The sequence below is a fragment of the Podarcis pityusensis genome (genome assembly GCF_964106645.2).
Source record: "Podarcis pityusensis genome assembly, chromosome: 2".
In the NCBI taxonomy this organism is placed as follows: domain Eukaryota; kingdom Metazoa; phylum Chordata; class Lepidosauria; order Squamata; family Lacertidae; genus Podarcis; species Podarcis pityusensis.
The window spans coordinates 30,186,023-30,198,832 of NC_138029.1; the positions used below are offsets into that span (position 1 = coordinate 30,186,023).

Sequence of the window (12,810 nt, forward strand, 5' to 3'; positions counted from 1 at the left end):
GAAATATGCATTACCCATTGCCACCCTTACTATTAGAATGCCTAAACTAGCGTTGGCCAACTCCATTTGCTTAGAGACAGAGCTACACCAGCAGAAACTATGGCCAAATGGAACTTTTAAGCTGGTTAACCAAAATACATGAAGGCGGTATCAAAAACTGGTTCTCCTAACATTTATTGATTTAAAAACTGACACACCACTTTTCATTTATAGAGCTCAAAGGGGTTCACAATATGTATTAAAATAATGGGGGGGGGGGAGACATTTACTCCCTGAATTTTTCTTCAACCTTGCTCCCTTCAACATTCTGTACAGGCAAACAGTCAACAAGCTCTGGTCCAAGGGCATTCAGGGTGTAAAATTTTAATTGTTTTAAAATTTATCAGGAACACTGAAATTTAGAAAGGTCAAGTGAGCCAAATGATGGAGCTATTCAATTCCCAAAGGAACATCCTAATCAGCAACAAATCATCACAATTCAATGTGATGCAAACTTCTGTGAAGTTTCAAATTGTATTTTACATCTCAGGGGGGAAAACACTTACTGAAATCTCTACAATCTCTCAAAGGACACAGAAATTCAGCATGACTGGAAGAAGAACCCCATTACTCTTGTCCCTCACCACACATCCCTCAAAGGACAATATGAGTTTCAAAATACAAACAGGAAATTATGCCTGAAAACTGACCTCAGAAAACTTCTCTACTTCTGCACCTTGTTCTACCTTGCCTGACATCAGCATCAGCTTATTCATCAATTCTCGGAGCTCTTCTAGGGAGTACTGCCGTTCCTCTTCTTGGCCACCGTGACTTTCTGAGATAGTCAGGCACAGGACAGTATCCAGAGAAACCTAGAAATAAATTTAATCATTGCTTTATTTCCTTATGATGCCATACAAGGTTCCCCCCTACTATATGTAGAGATAGCAGTTGCCAGTGGTAAATAGGTTTATGCTAACTACTGAGAGGGTTGCACCAAATTATGAGGGCAATGTCTTTGGAAAGATGCCAGTAAAAAGTTGTGGCAAATGCCACCAACAGAAAATAGCTCTGTGATAGTGAATTTTCAAGTTCACACTCATGAACACTATGGGAGGAAATCCCTGACCAACCTAATGGTGTTATAACAGAGAGGCACCAGGAAATGATAAAGGAAGCAGTTTATTGAAAGAGACACTTAGAAAGGGTTATATCATTCACTTTATAGCAGGCTGTTTGTTGGGTGTGGTATACAGAAAAAGTAGCTACTGAGCGATGAGGAGAAAGGTTACAAAACTGGGACAATATACTACAAGCATGGTCTTACCTTCCGGCCTTCTGCTGGCGCCCTAATTCGGTAGATTCCCTTGCTATTGATTTTAGTTGCCAGTGATATAGATGACAGTTCCACAGAACCATGACTCTCTTTTATTGTTTTTAGCCATTCCAAGTATCTTGCAGAATCACGCTGTAGGGTTTAGGGAGAAGATATACTCTGAATTAGTCCCATATTTTATCCCAGAACAAATCATATGCTGATAATAGCATAGCCATAGATGACAAGGGAGCATGGTGTGTTGCTAAATGACAACCCTCACTCTAGGACATGATTATTTGAATCTGGAAGATTTCTGTTCCGCTATTCTGTGCTGTGAAGCCCAGAGATATTTCATGAAATTAAAAGTAGCTACTGAACCCACCAGCTGGTATGATGCACAAAACTGCAGTGTATGCGGTAGAATAGAGCACAGGCATAAATGCTATTCACATACAAAGCACACACTACTCTGCAGAATGTAGGTTTAAGTAGCTACAAGGTGGATATCCCTACAAAATCTCAATGTCCACACCAATAATTTTCTACCCTTCAATGTATCTACAGTAAACTCACACCTGGACACAGCTGGCACTGTGGTCTAAACCACAGAGCCAAGGGCTTGCCGATCAGAAGGTCAGCAGTTCGTATCCCCTTGACGGGGTGAGTTCCCGTTGCTCGGTCCCAGCTCCTGCCAACCTAGCAGTTCGAAAGCACGTCAAAGTACCGGCAGGAAGGTAAATGGCATTTCCGTGCACTGCTCTGGTTTCACCAGAAGCAGCTTAGTCATGCTGGCCACATGACCCAGAAGCTGTCTGCGGACAAACGCTGGCTCCCTCAGCCAGTAAAGTGAGATGAGCACCACAACCTCAGAGTTGTCCGCGACTGGACTTAATGATCAGGGGTCCCTTTACCTTTAAACTCACACTGGATGCAGTATCTTTATAAAATACACAGCTTAATAAGAGCAGATATAGACAGATGAACTAAGGTCCAACTGCAGGAATTACCAGTTTTTTGGGGAGGTTGTTGTCACTCTCCAGAGCTTTCCAAAGTTTCCTCAAGCACTTCATGAGCTCCCCAAATCCCGATTCCCGTTTCAAGTCATACAACAGGGAGGAGTAGCCAAGGACAGCATCATGGAAACAAGCCACACGATCCACATCCATGTCATTCTCTCCCGCAGAGATAGAAGCTAAGTCCACAAATACCTTCAGCTCATTCTTATCTAAGGCAAATAAACAAAGTGAAAGACATCCCAAAGTTTACTGTCTATAAGTTCCGCCCCTGGTAGTACTCCATGTCTTTCTACTAGGACCTACATCTTTATTCAGTGCTTGACACAAAGCCTGCATTACTTACGTTTGCTTCCTTTGCTTTGTGAAGTGGAGTAAACCACAAGGAGGCAAAAGAACTATTGTGATAATCTGAAAGGTGTTTCTCAAAGGTTCTGAAAAACATGACATTGTGGGCTATGCTGCCCTCTCAAATTAAAAACAGGAAATGCATCTTGCTCTTTGTCCATTGGCCATGCCCCCCAGGGAAAACATTGATGCACTCTCTGAACCTATGCAAGGAAGCTAGATCATAGGTTGGGCCTTGTGTTCAACACTTCTGAGATGCACCCTTCAGAGGAGAACAATTGTTCCTTCCAAAGGTGGTATAGTTGGATTGAATAAAGGTAAGATCTCAATTGGGTGGGCTCTCTATTCTATGACTTCTCCTTAACGAACCTGCTGGAGGATTTGCCTCCCAAAAGCCACCTCATGAAAAGCATATTTACCAATCTTATGATGCCTCATAAACATCGCTGAAGTTGCCCATGCGGCTTCCCCACACACCTCATTAAGAGGTACATTTGCTGAAACCACTCTGTCCAAGTAAAAACTACGAAAATAATTTGCTATGGAAAGTGTTGTTAGTTCAATAATTTTTCTTGCTGAAATGATTGCTTCTCTCAACCTTGTGCATGTCTCATTTAAAGATAAGGCTGCCTGTACAAATAAAAATATGATGGAGACATGAAGTGGAAAGAGATCCTCCTTGTGTAAGGAAATAAGAAATTTAAGGGAGAAAAACAGGAAGCATGAGACAAGGGAATGAGAAGGAGTTGGTGGCTGAGAAATGGACAAGACAACATCCCATTTTGGGGTCCCTCCTGCACTGAGACATCTTGCAGGTGCCAGCTTGTACAGAAAACAAAATGAGGAAATACATCATGTAATACACCTATACAGTAGTACCTCGGGTTACAGACGCTTCAGGTTACAGACTCCGTTAACCCAGAAATAGTACCTCGGGTTAAGAACTTTGCGTCAGGATGAGAAGATAAATCGTGCTCCGGTGGTGCGGCAGCAATGGGAGGCCCCATTAGCTAAAGTGGTGCTTCAGGTTAAGAACAGTTTCAGGCTAAGAACGGACCTCCGGAATGAATTAAGTACGTAACCAGAGGTACCACTGTACATAATATAACAGTGTACAAGTGTACATCATATGTCCCAGTAACTTTTTAGCCTTTTAAAACTAAGAAACAAGAATGTCAGGTGCACATCTGTTCTACCTTCCAGGGATTCTTTGACCCAGCTTACAAAATCCCTCCTGAGTGCCAGCTCCTCAAGGCACCTACGACGTGGTTCAGTTATGTCTTGCAGCCATTTTTTTACACGCATCAATTCAATACTCATGGAGGAGAGCTTCTCTTCCTGGACCTGGAATTTCTGTACCTGAAAAGGGAATAAGAGGATTGTACTGCACATTAAGGATGTGCAAAACCTTTCCCTTGATTTCCATCTCCCATTTTTCAGCCCCATGGTGCTGGGTTTCAAGAGGAGGCATCATGGATTGTTTCAGATATGATTCCTTCTAGGAACACTGCAATGGCTCCCCACACCTCACCCCTCTCAGAAACCTGCAGCTGCACTCAGTGTTCCAATGGCAAGGGATCAGGATCACCCTACCGCTGCTGCCCCACTGACCGCAACTAAGGCTTTTGTTTGTTTGTGAAGGCATTTGGGGGGGGGGTAGAAAGGAAAATGAATAAAATCAGACAGAAGCCGTCTTTAGCTGTCCAAACCAGTGGAAGCACAATATCTACATCAGAAATTGAACCAGATATTACCATGGCATCCATGCAGCAGGGGAACATTTATTTATATTTTTCCCTTTCGGAAAACAATGAGTTAGGCTGCTTTATAGAGAGACATTTGTTGCTTGTTGCAACTACAACAGATTCTATACAAAGTGAAAGGAAAATCTCCCAGGAACTGGAATCCCCTTGTCTTTACAAGGGGAAAAAAACTATGGTAACGTGCCATCCCATGATGAAACATTTTGGAGATGCTGCTCAGAATATAGAGTAGATGGCAAGTGGCCTTATGACATAGTAGCCTCCTGTAACTCTAATGCAGAGTTTGTGAAAGCCATGTAGGTAAGATGAAAGCCTGTAGCACCTAGGCACATCTTTTATTCCGTTAGATTTATAGCCAACCCCTTCCTCCCAAGCTGCCCACAATGGCTATGATTTCAATATCACCACACCCTTACTACTTCTGACTCTTTGTGGGGATGCAAGTGAGCTAAACTTGACTAGATATGGCAAATGAACAGCACATGCAGTTAAGTTTGCAAACTGTTACCATGAGGTAAGTAGCTAGTTTTATCTGCCCTTTGATATCCTGATTGCACTGCTTGCTACACATCTTGATCCACTACTCAGTAGATACCACATGGATGAATACTCATCAGGACACACCTGACTCCCAAAACTATATTAAGTAGCATAGATAGACTATTTAGTAGCATAGAGATTATTTTTCTGCCAGTCAAAATGTCCTTATTTTTTTGTTTCGCATTCTCCAGTTACACAATATCCACATGGCAAATTGAGCCATAAGTTATACGTGTCTTACAGTGGTGTGCATATCCTCTAAATTGCATACTGCATGTAGATGGTTCTGCAGTACGGAATAGAAATACAGTATAGGGAGGTTCAACTAAGCTGGCGTGCTAGGGGAAGCGAGAAAAAGTTCCACCAATGCAAAAGGACTTTCCCCTCTCCTCTTCCTATGTGCCCCTGCATTTTATACAGTACACAGTAGGAGGAGAGAGGATTGTTCTGTCTTGCAAGCAGCTACACTGAATCCAACCCATACAATTGCCTCTTTAATATGATTATAAAATTCTATAAACAAAATGCCTGACAGTATTAAGTAGCTAGGAATTGGGGGGGGGGGGGGCTAATGGCTGGACATCCTTGGGGAAAGCAATTCACAAATGGGGTGTAATTACAAAAAAAAAACCCTCTTTTGTCTTCAGTGCAGAAAAACCATGCTAAAGAAATTAAAGAGATCCAAAAAGCCAAAGTACTAAACAACTCTATATGTAATCCACATTTTGTGTTCCTGCGATAACGTATAGACCCAAATGAAAAGTGCACACTATCAACTTTTGAACAGAATGAAGCTACCTAAGTTTACTGGATAAGCTCTCGAACTGTGGTTTCAAAGAAATATACTTACGAAGTTAAGTAACTGTTGCAGGACTCTGAAGTCACCAGAGAGATTCAAACCTTCCCTGACCTTGTCGATAACCTTAGCAGAGTCCATGGCCAAATGCAATTCATGATATTGCTGGATTTGTTGAATCCGCTCATCTATCCATTCTCCACCATCTTGACGCTGTAGATTGCACATAACCTGAAAATCCTTTTTCAGATCCTCGTAACGGTTAGTAAAATCTCTGAAGAGCATGTCTACTTCAGAAAACATGAGCTCCCCAGATTTCAGACTGTTATACAGCCTCAAGAATTCACTGTAACAAGGATCAAAAAGGGAGAGAGGCACTTCATCAAGATCCAGAGCAGCAATGTCTTCATCAACGACAAGTTTTTTGGCTGCCCACTCCCAGCAGTACTGGAAGACGTCACTCTCTTTAAAGTTATTCACAATTTCCGCTATCTTCTTCAGGGCTGGACTCAGGTGGTAATATGTCTCAATTTTATCAGCACTCTGGGAAATGTCTCTCACATTCACAACATCGTCCAGTGCTTTTGAGGCCAGGTTTTCACTGTGCTTCTGCTCTATTTCAGCAATATCCACTGAAAGTAAAGAGAAAATCAGAACTTGGACACACACACAAAAAAAACTTCAGTGGGTCTTATCTTTGCTATACAATGGTTCACATTGCAGCATCAAACACCAGACTGTGACGTTTGTTTAAAAAATGAACAATTTGCAATTTCTACCCAATTGTTCTACTTGGATCAATCTGCTTTTCTGATGTTGGAGAGTTCTGGGACATTCTCATTCCCCGGTTTATTTCCACTCCCAATCTTTAACAATCTTTGCAAAGGAAAACTAACAGAGCCAGAGTTTTAAAATTACCCTCCCCCTTTAAAAATACCTTTTATATACTCTTGCACTTTCCTGCACATGTTCAAGAGGGATTCCAAACAGTTTTTCTCCCTCTTGACATACAGTAGTTCTTGCAGCCTCAAGCCAAGTATTCCTTCTAGTTTTGATCTGTGCTCTTTTTCATCAAACAGCGAAATATGCTTGGGCTCTGAAATGAAAATTGCCAATTACAATCACTTGCACAAGATCCCTATTTTCTTTCCTTTTACAAAACTTGGACTCACTATCTCCCAAATAAGCTCTTAAAGAACAAGGGCATTCCAGAACTCTGCTTCTCAACAGCTGGTGTGCAAATACCACTAAACTGTGATTTAGCATTACATGCACAAGCCACCCTGAGCCCAAGTGAAGCTTCAGGCTTAAGTGCTTCCCTTGTCTCCTATCCCACGATTGGATAAAAACAAAGATCAACCAAAGGGTGCACTCATTTTTAAGAAGGAATATCTTTAATACAGCAGGAGTAACACAACACAGTGGTAAGCAGATTGCTCTGTCAGTGTAAGCATTTCTGCTTGTCTGATGGAGCAATATCCCCTCTCCTTTCTTTGCATGCTGTTCCAAGGGTTCTCCCAACCCGCTGAGCCAATTATTTGGGGGGGGGAGGGGAGGGGACAAGTGAGACACAGGGGGAGGAACATGTGAAAAAAGGTCCACTGTGCTAGGGGAAGTCCTTGAGAAGGCTTCCACTGGTAGGGCTCATTAGCTGAATCCCACCCCAACCTTATAAAAGGCTACAAATAGCAATCACTATCTTAGAAGAAATATTCTCCCATCTTTCATACACAATAGGCATGCTAATTGTATGTGAACCTAGTTTGCATGTCATGCTAAGCCATGACTTACTGGGACTCTGCAAATGTGTGGGCTACTGGAGAATGGAACGAACACTGGCTACAGTCTGTAATGAGGAGGAGCTTAACCATAATCCTGGGCTCAGGCAATACACTAAACCAAACCTTAGCTTAACTCAGCATGGAATGGGAGTAAAATAGACCAGACTGCAAACTCCTAATTCACAAATTCACATGGTCCTGGTGAGCCATAGTTTGGCTTACTACGAAATGTGAATTTGGCAAATGACAGCTACAATACGTGTGTCAACTAAACACAAAGCCACTATATTTGCTTCAGAAATGCTGTTTTAAAACGATATGCAAATTCAAATTGACATTAAATGGATATGTTTTAATTGAGTAACATTTATTAGCATTTAACTGGACTTCGGTCCTATATTTTACCCATCTCTCCATTTATATATACAGATAAACACACTTACTAAATTCCCAAATGGACAGAAACTGCTTCTTGTGCTTTAAAACCAGCTCTAAATGTTTAACTAGGATATGGCCTGTCATGAGTTCATCAGAAACCTTTGTATATACAGAGTCAGCGCTGGCCATTAGCTCCTGGGCTTCTTCAGTAAGTTGGTCCAGAATGTTTCCAGCTGCACCTGTTAGATCAGTCAGGTATTTTAAAAACAAGCAAACAACCTTTGTCCTTAGGTGCTAAAATAACTTCATCCCCCATGGCAGCTGGAAGCAAGGTGACTCCTTTAGGTTTCCTTACTTCTCTCTGTTCTACACACAGTTTGAAAGTTTGCTGCCCTCCTTACAACAACGGTGACCCATTATTCGTCAGAAGAAATAAAACATAAAAGAATTGCAATAGCCTGCAACATCATACTCTTCCAATACGCACAATATTTGTGTTTCAGCATAAATCCTCTACCAGTTACTAAACCTTAACTGACTTTTCCTTTCTACAATGTCCAATACTAATTCTCCTCCTATTCAACTCTGTTTCGATATTAAATAACCCTCTGTGCTCCTTTCAATAATAAGATATTTCCCACCTGCTCCCAGAACTTTACCCATCAAATGATAGCTGCACTTACCATTGAAGATGAAAAGATGCTTAATGTCTGGCCAAACAAGCAGATGATTCAGCACACCTTCCAAATCTCTCATAGGCTTCCCTGCTACATCAGCTGGCCATGATTTTATGATAGCAGCAGATACAAGTTTACCCAGCTTGCTCAGATTGTAATGAGATATCAGTTCAAGGAGATTAGACTGTTCCTACATAAGACACAAAATATGTAGAGGGTTCAGGGCCCCTACATTTGGCAATGCAAACGTTCTGGATACCTGGAGAAGGCAAACACCTTCTCCAGGTATCCAGAGCCTGTCGCTAAGGCAACTGCCTCACCTTGCCTCACGGGCAGGCCAGACCTGGCAGCATTAGATAGCGATGAGTCTGTCATTTTATTTTCACAAATTTGCTACATCATTTAAAAAAGTTTACTATTCATAATGCAGCCGAATCCAACAGATTCCAAAAGGAACTTGCTTTCACAGATCTGCTCATTGTGAGATTTGCCAAATAATTTGCTGTCCTTTCCCAAAGGGTAAATTATATGGCAATAGAAATCGATTTAAATTTGATGAGACAAAAATACAGTTGAGGAATGACTTTGTAATCCTAGGATTGTCACTGAGCAGGGATTATCCACAAAAAAATAGCTCCCAGTTACATGATTTGTCAGCCTGCCTTGACTGGCAATCCAGGAAGCCAAGCTGGATTTACCTGTGGCATTGAATCACAAACCCATTATTGCTTACTCCCACAGTCAGGCACATGTAGCATAATCTCAACAAAGTAACAGTACTTGGAAAATAAGTGTAGGATTCAGAAAATTTTAGATATAGTACCTGGTATGCTAATTTTATAGCGTCTATGGCACAGTTTTCAAAAGCTTTGCTAATCATAGGGTCAAATTGTTCCATTTCCTCATGGCAACAGCAGTAGGCTTTAATCTGGTTAACAGCAGATTCCTATCAGGGAAGAGCAAAAAGAAATACAAAACATTCTACCTGGTTCCAGTTATTTAAGATTTTATCAGATAAGGAAAACATGGAGGGAAAGTAATTTAGGACAATAAAACAAAGCAAATATATTTTTCTAGTAACAGTAACTAATGATAATTTTATTATTTAAACCCTGCCCATCTGGCTGGGTTGCCCCAGCCACTCTGGGCGGCTTCCAACACATAAAAACATAATAAAACATCAAACTTTAAAAACTTCCTGATGATCCTCCAGCCTGTACTGTACTGTGAATTAGCATAACTGGAGGATTTTTATTGTTGTTAAGTGGCACTGTCCATTGCAAAAAGGTGAGACTTTTTAAGGAATGACAAAACAGATTTTTGTGCCACCTTGTTGGATGGGAGGAATAGTTGCACTTTAAGAGGTAGCTGCTCCAGGAGTGGAACGTAAGTTCAGCTGAGACAGGGACTAAAGAGATCAAGGGGAACACAATTCTGTTCCCACGGCAGCTGCTCTTGGTTGGGCTCAGAGTTATTATCTGATAAGGAACTGCATTGCCACTACCCTACATTGCATTTGGCATCAGTGGTTCATAGGGGAAGGGAGTAAAGGGCCTGGAGTGTCTCTGTGAGCAGGGAGATCTCGCTCTGATGACCCAGGGTGGGGTCTCCTGGTATGCAGAACTGTTAGAATTCCTGCTCTGTAATTGCAGTCATGGGATTTTTGTCTATCACATGATGGTGTATGTTTTGACTCCACAGAGTGGGAAGTGACGGAGACAGGATGTTTGTGTTACTGTGTTCCGTGAAGTGGGACTATGGTCCTTTATTCTTTTTCTCTTTGCTGTTTGATGCTAGAGAGAGGGAGCCATGTTGCAGTGCTCTCTGTGTGTTTATATGTAAATAAAGTAGATTAGCCAAAATGCTGAGTTGCTGAGGTCTGTTACGCAAGCTGCAAAGACTCTGCAGATCCCTAAGTGTGTCAATGTCTGTTGGCATCGGTCACTTGATGTTCAGGCAAAAGAAAGCTTTTGAAGCTCCCGAACGATCAAGGGAACATGCAAGTTGGGAGTGTGTCTCTGCCAGGGTCCTACTGAGAGGAATGGGAGAGGCCTCTTCTTCACTAAGCTCCTAAGGAGTGCATCAGAACCACCTTGCATTTGAGAAGCTTTATGTTGGTCGAGGGCAGAGGGAGAGATTCTGAAAAAGAGGAAGAAGGGGACCTGGCCAGTCAATACTTCATTTAAGATTTCTGCGCACTGGGTCTCTCCGAGTGCCTGATAAGATTGCTTTCATTAATGAGATCTGGGCCAGAGCTGTGGCCTGGTTGGCTTGATAAGACTGCCTTTCCCTATCCATTTGCCTTTGTAAGGCCAGGTGTTGACCCAGAAAAAAAGATGGGGATCAGCAAAAGATGAGGATCGGCTAGGGATTTTAACTTGAACTTAGGTTACCCTCTGCTTGTCCCTGCTGGTCAAGCTTCCCAGCTCTGTTAAGGAAAAGGATCTTTCCTCAATATGAAAGTGACATGGAGTGACAGCAGACATCTCCTGAAACAAGACTGCCTGGAAGGAGGAACTGGCATGCAATTTGATTGAGACACTTCCTGTCTAGGCTGGTATGCCATAATTTTACACAGGCTACCTGGCTCTAGAGTCCATCAGGAAAAGGTAGTGTGTAATATTGTGGGGTTGGCCATGCCCACTTTCAACTCTGGCCACACATATTTGGCACTGCTCATTGCTGAGAAGTAGCCATGGGGAAAAGGTTTCCCACCCCTGATTTACATTGAATGTGATAGTTTCCATTTCATATGATACAATATAATCCATTAATCTCAGTACCTTTTTGATTCTGCCTTCCATATCTGTGATTAAAGTTTTCTTCCACTCTTCTGTGAAAGTTGTATTAGCAAAGTCTATTTTCAAAAAATGATCCCAAGCCTAAGAAAGAAAATTATTATTCAGTTAAATTAACCCAAATTAAGAGCAGAAGGGGGTTGTATTTATAGGCCCTTGGTTCTCCCTGGCCAAGGCCCTCTTTTCTTCTTGGCAGAAGAAAAGAACAGCATGCGACAACAATCCCCTACCCTTTCCCAGTAGGTGAGAAATACAAAAAATGGAATGATGAAGACGACAGGGATAATGCCTGCATCTTTAGAAGACAGGTTGCATGCTTCACAGGAGCTTTTAAAAAGTGGCAAAAAATAAGTGACCAGATCCCCATCAGCGACATCAGCTTCTGACAAGAGGCATTTCATGAGGCCTCTGCAGGATCCACTAGGGCTGCCAACTTACCCCATGGGCTCCTGGCAGTGGCAGACTTGTAAATGCCAGCCTCACCTTCCTTCACCTGCCAGCTTACCTGGTAGAGGCCCATTTCAATACTACATGCAAAAGGAGGACCACACCTCTCCTTGATGTTTACTGACTTGTAACTGGGATTACCTGGCAGAAATGGAACTGTAATGGGCTGTTTTCAAATAAACTGTCAATCAACTGTCCCACCTTTGCCCCACAGTGTTTGGCAAGCCTCTGGGGAAAACCTACTCAGGCTTTCTTAAAAAGCTGGGACCAGGCATGTACACCAGTCCTTAGCTAACATGCCTACTCCTCTATGCTTTCTCCTACTGAGCATATACTCCTAGTCTGTGACCTCTAAGAGAGCATACGTTAATATCCCGTCTCGCTCTTTCTCTCTCACACACACAAACTTTCTGTAGTGGTTAAGAGCAGTGGACTCGTAATCTGGTGAACCGGGTTCGCGTCTCCGCTCCTCCACATGCAGCTGCTGGGTGACCTTGGGCTAGTCATACTTCTTCGAAGTCTCTCAGCCCCACTCACCTCACAGAGTGTTTGTTGTGGGGGAGGAAGGGAAAGGAGAATGTTAGCCGCTTTGAGATTCCTTAGGGTAGTGATAAAGCGGGATATCAAATCCAAACTCCTCTTCTTCTTCTTCTTCCTCCCACCACTTTTATAATTAGGCTAGGAACTATGACTGGTCATTTTTGCACACCAACAAAGCACTGGGTTCTCAGTCACTATGAAGTACAGAATCTCTTAGAACTCAATGCAACTGCTGGGTTCAAGTGCTGGACTAAGGAGAAGCTTGGCAGTCCCCTGCTCTATGTAGAGGAGCCACCACACTAACTTGGATATGTTCCCAGTCTGGAAATGAGTGGCACTCCACTATCTCTCTCTCTCTGCATGGCTTTAATGATTTGCATCTGAGCAACAGTGACTCTAGGGTGGGCTCTCTGGAACCAACTTTCGATGGGT

At 42.4% G+C, this 12,810-nt stretch overlaps 1 protein-coding gene across 3 annotated transcripts in view; it reads right to left on the bottom strand.

Annotated features, from left to right (window-relative positions):
- LOC308470357 (E3 ubiquitin-protein ligase RNF213-like) overlaps nt 1-12,810 on the bottom strand; it is a 92,525-nt gene that overhangs the window by 48,809 nt on the left and 30,906 nt on the right. For all 3 annotated transcript variants that reach the window (XM_080993511.1, XM_080993510.1, XM_080993509.1), the window contains 10 exons: nt 11,377-11,475; nt 9,417-9,539; nt 8,600-8,783; nt 7,982-8,155; nt 6,695-6,853; nt 5,812-6,389; nt 3,855-4,017; nt 2,305-2,522; nt 1,307-1,447; nt 690-851 (listed from right to left, as the gene is read on the bottom strand). In XM_080993511.1, the coding sequence (XP_080849637.1) occupies nt 690-851; nt 1,307-1,447; nt 2,305-2,522; nt 3,855-4,017; nt 5,812-6,389; nt 6,695-6,853; nt 7,982-8,155; nt 8,600-8,783; nt 9,417-9,539; nt 11,377-11,475 (2,001 nt within the window). The remainder of the gene's footprint in view (nt 1-689; nt 852-1,306; nt 1,448-2,304; nt 2,523-3,854; nt 4,018-5,811; nt 6,390-6,694; nt 6,854-7,981; nt 8,156-8,599; nt 8,784-9,416; nt 9,540-11,376; nt 11,476-12,810) is intronic.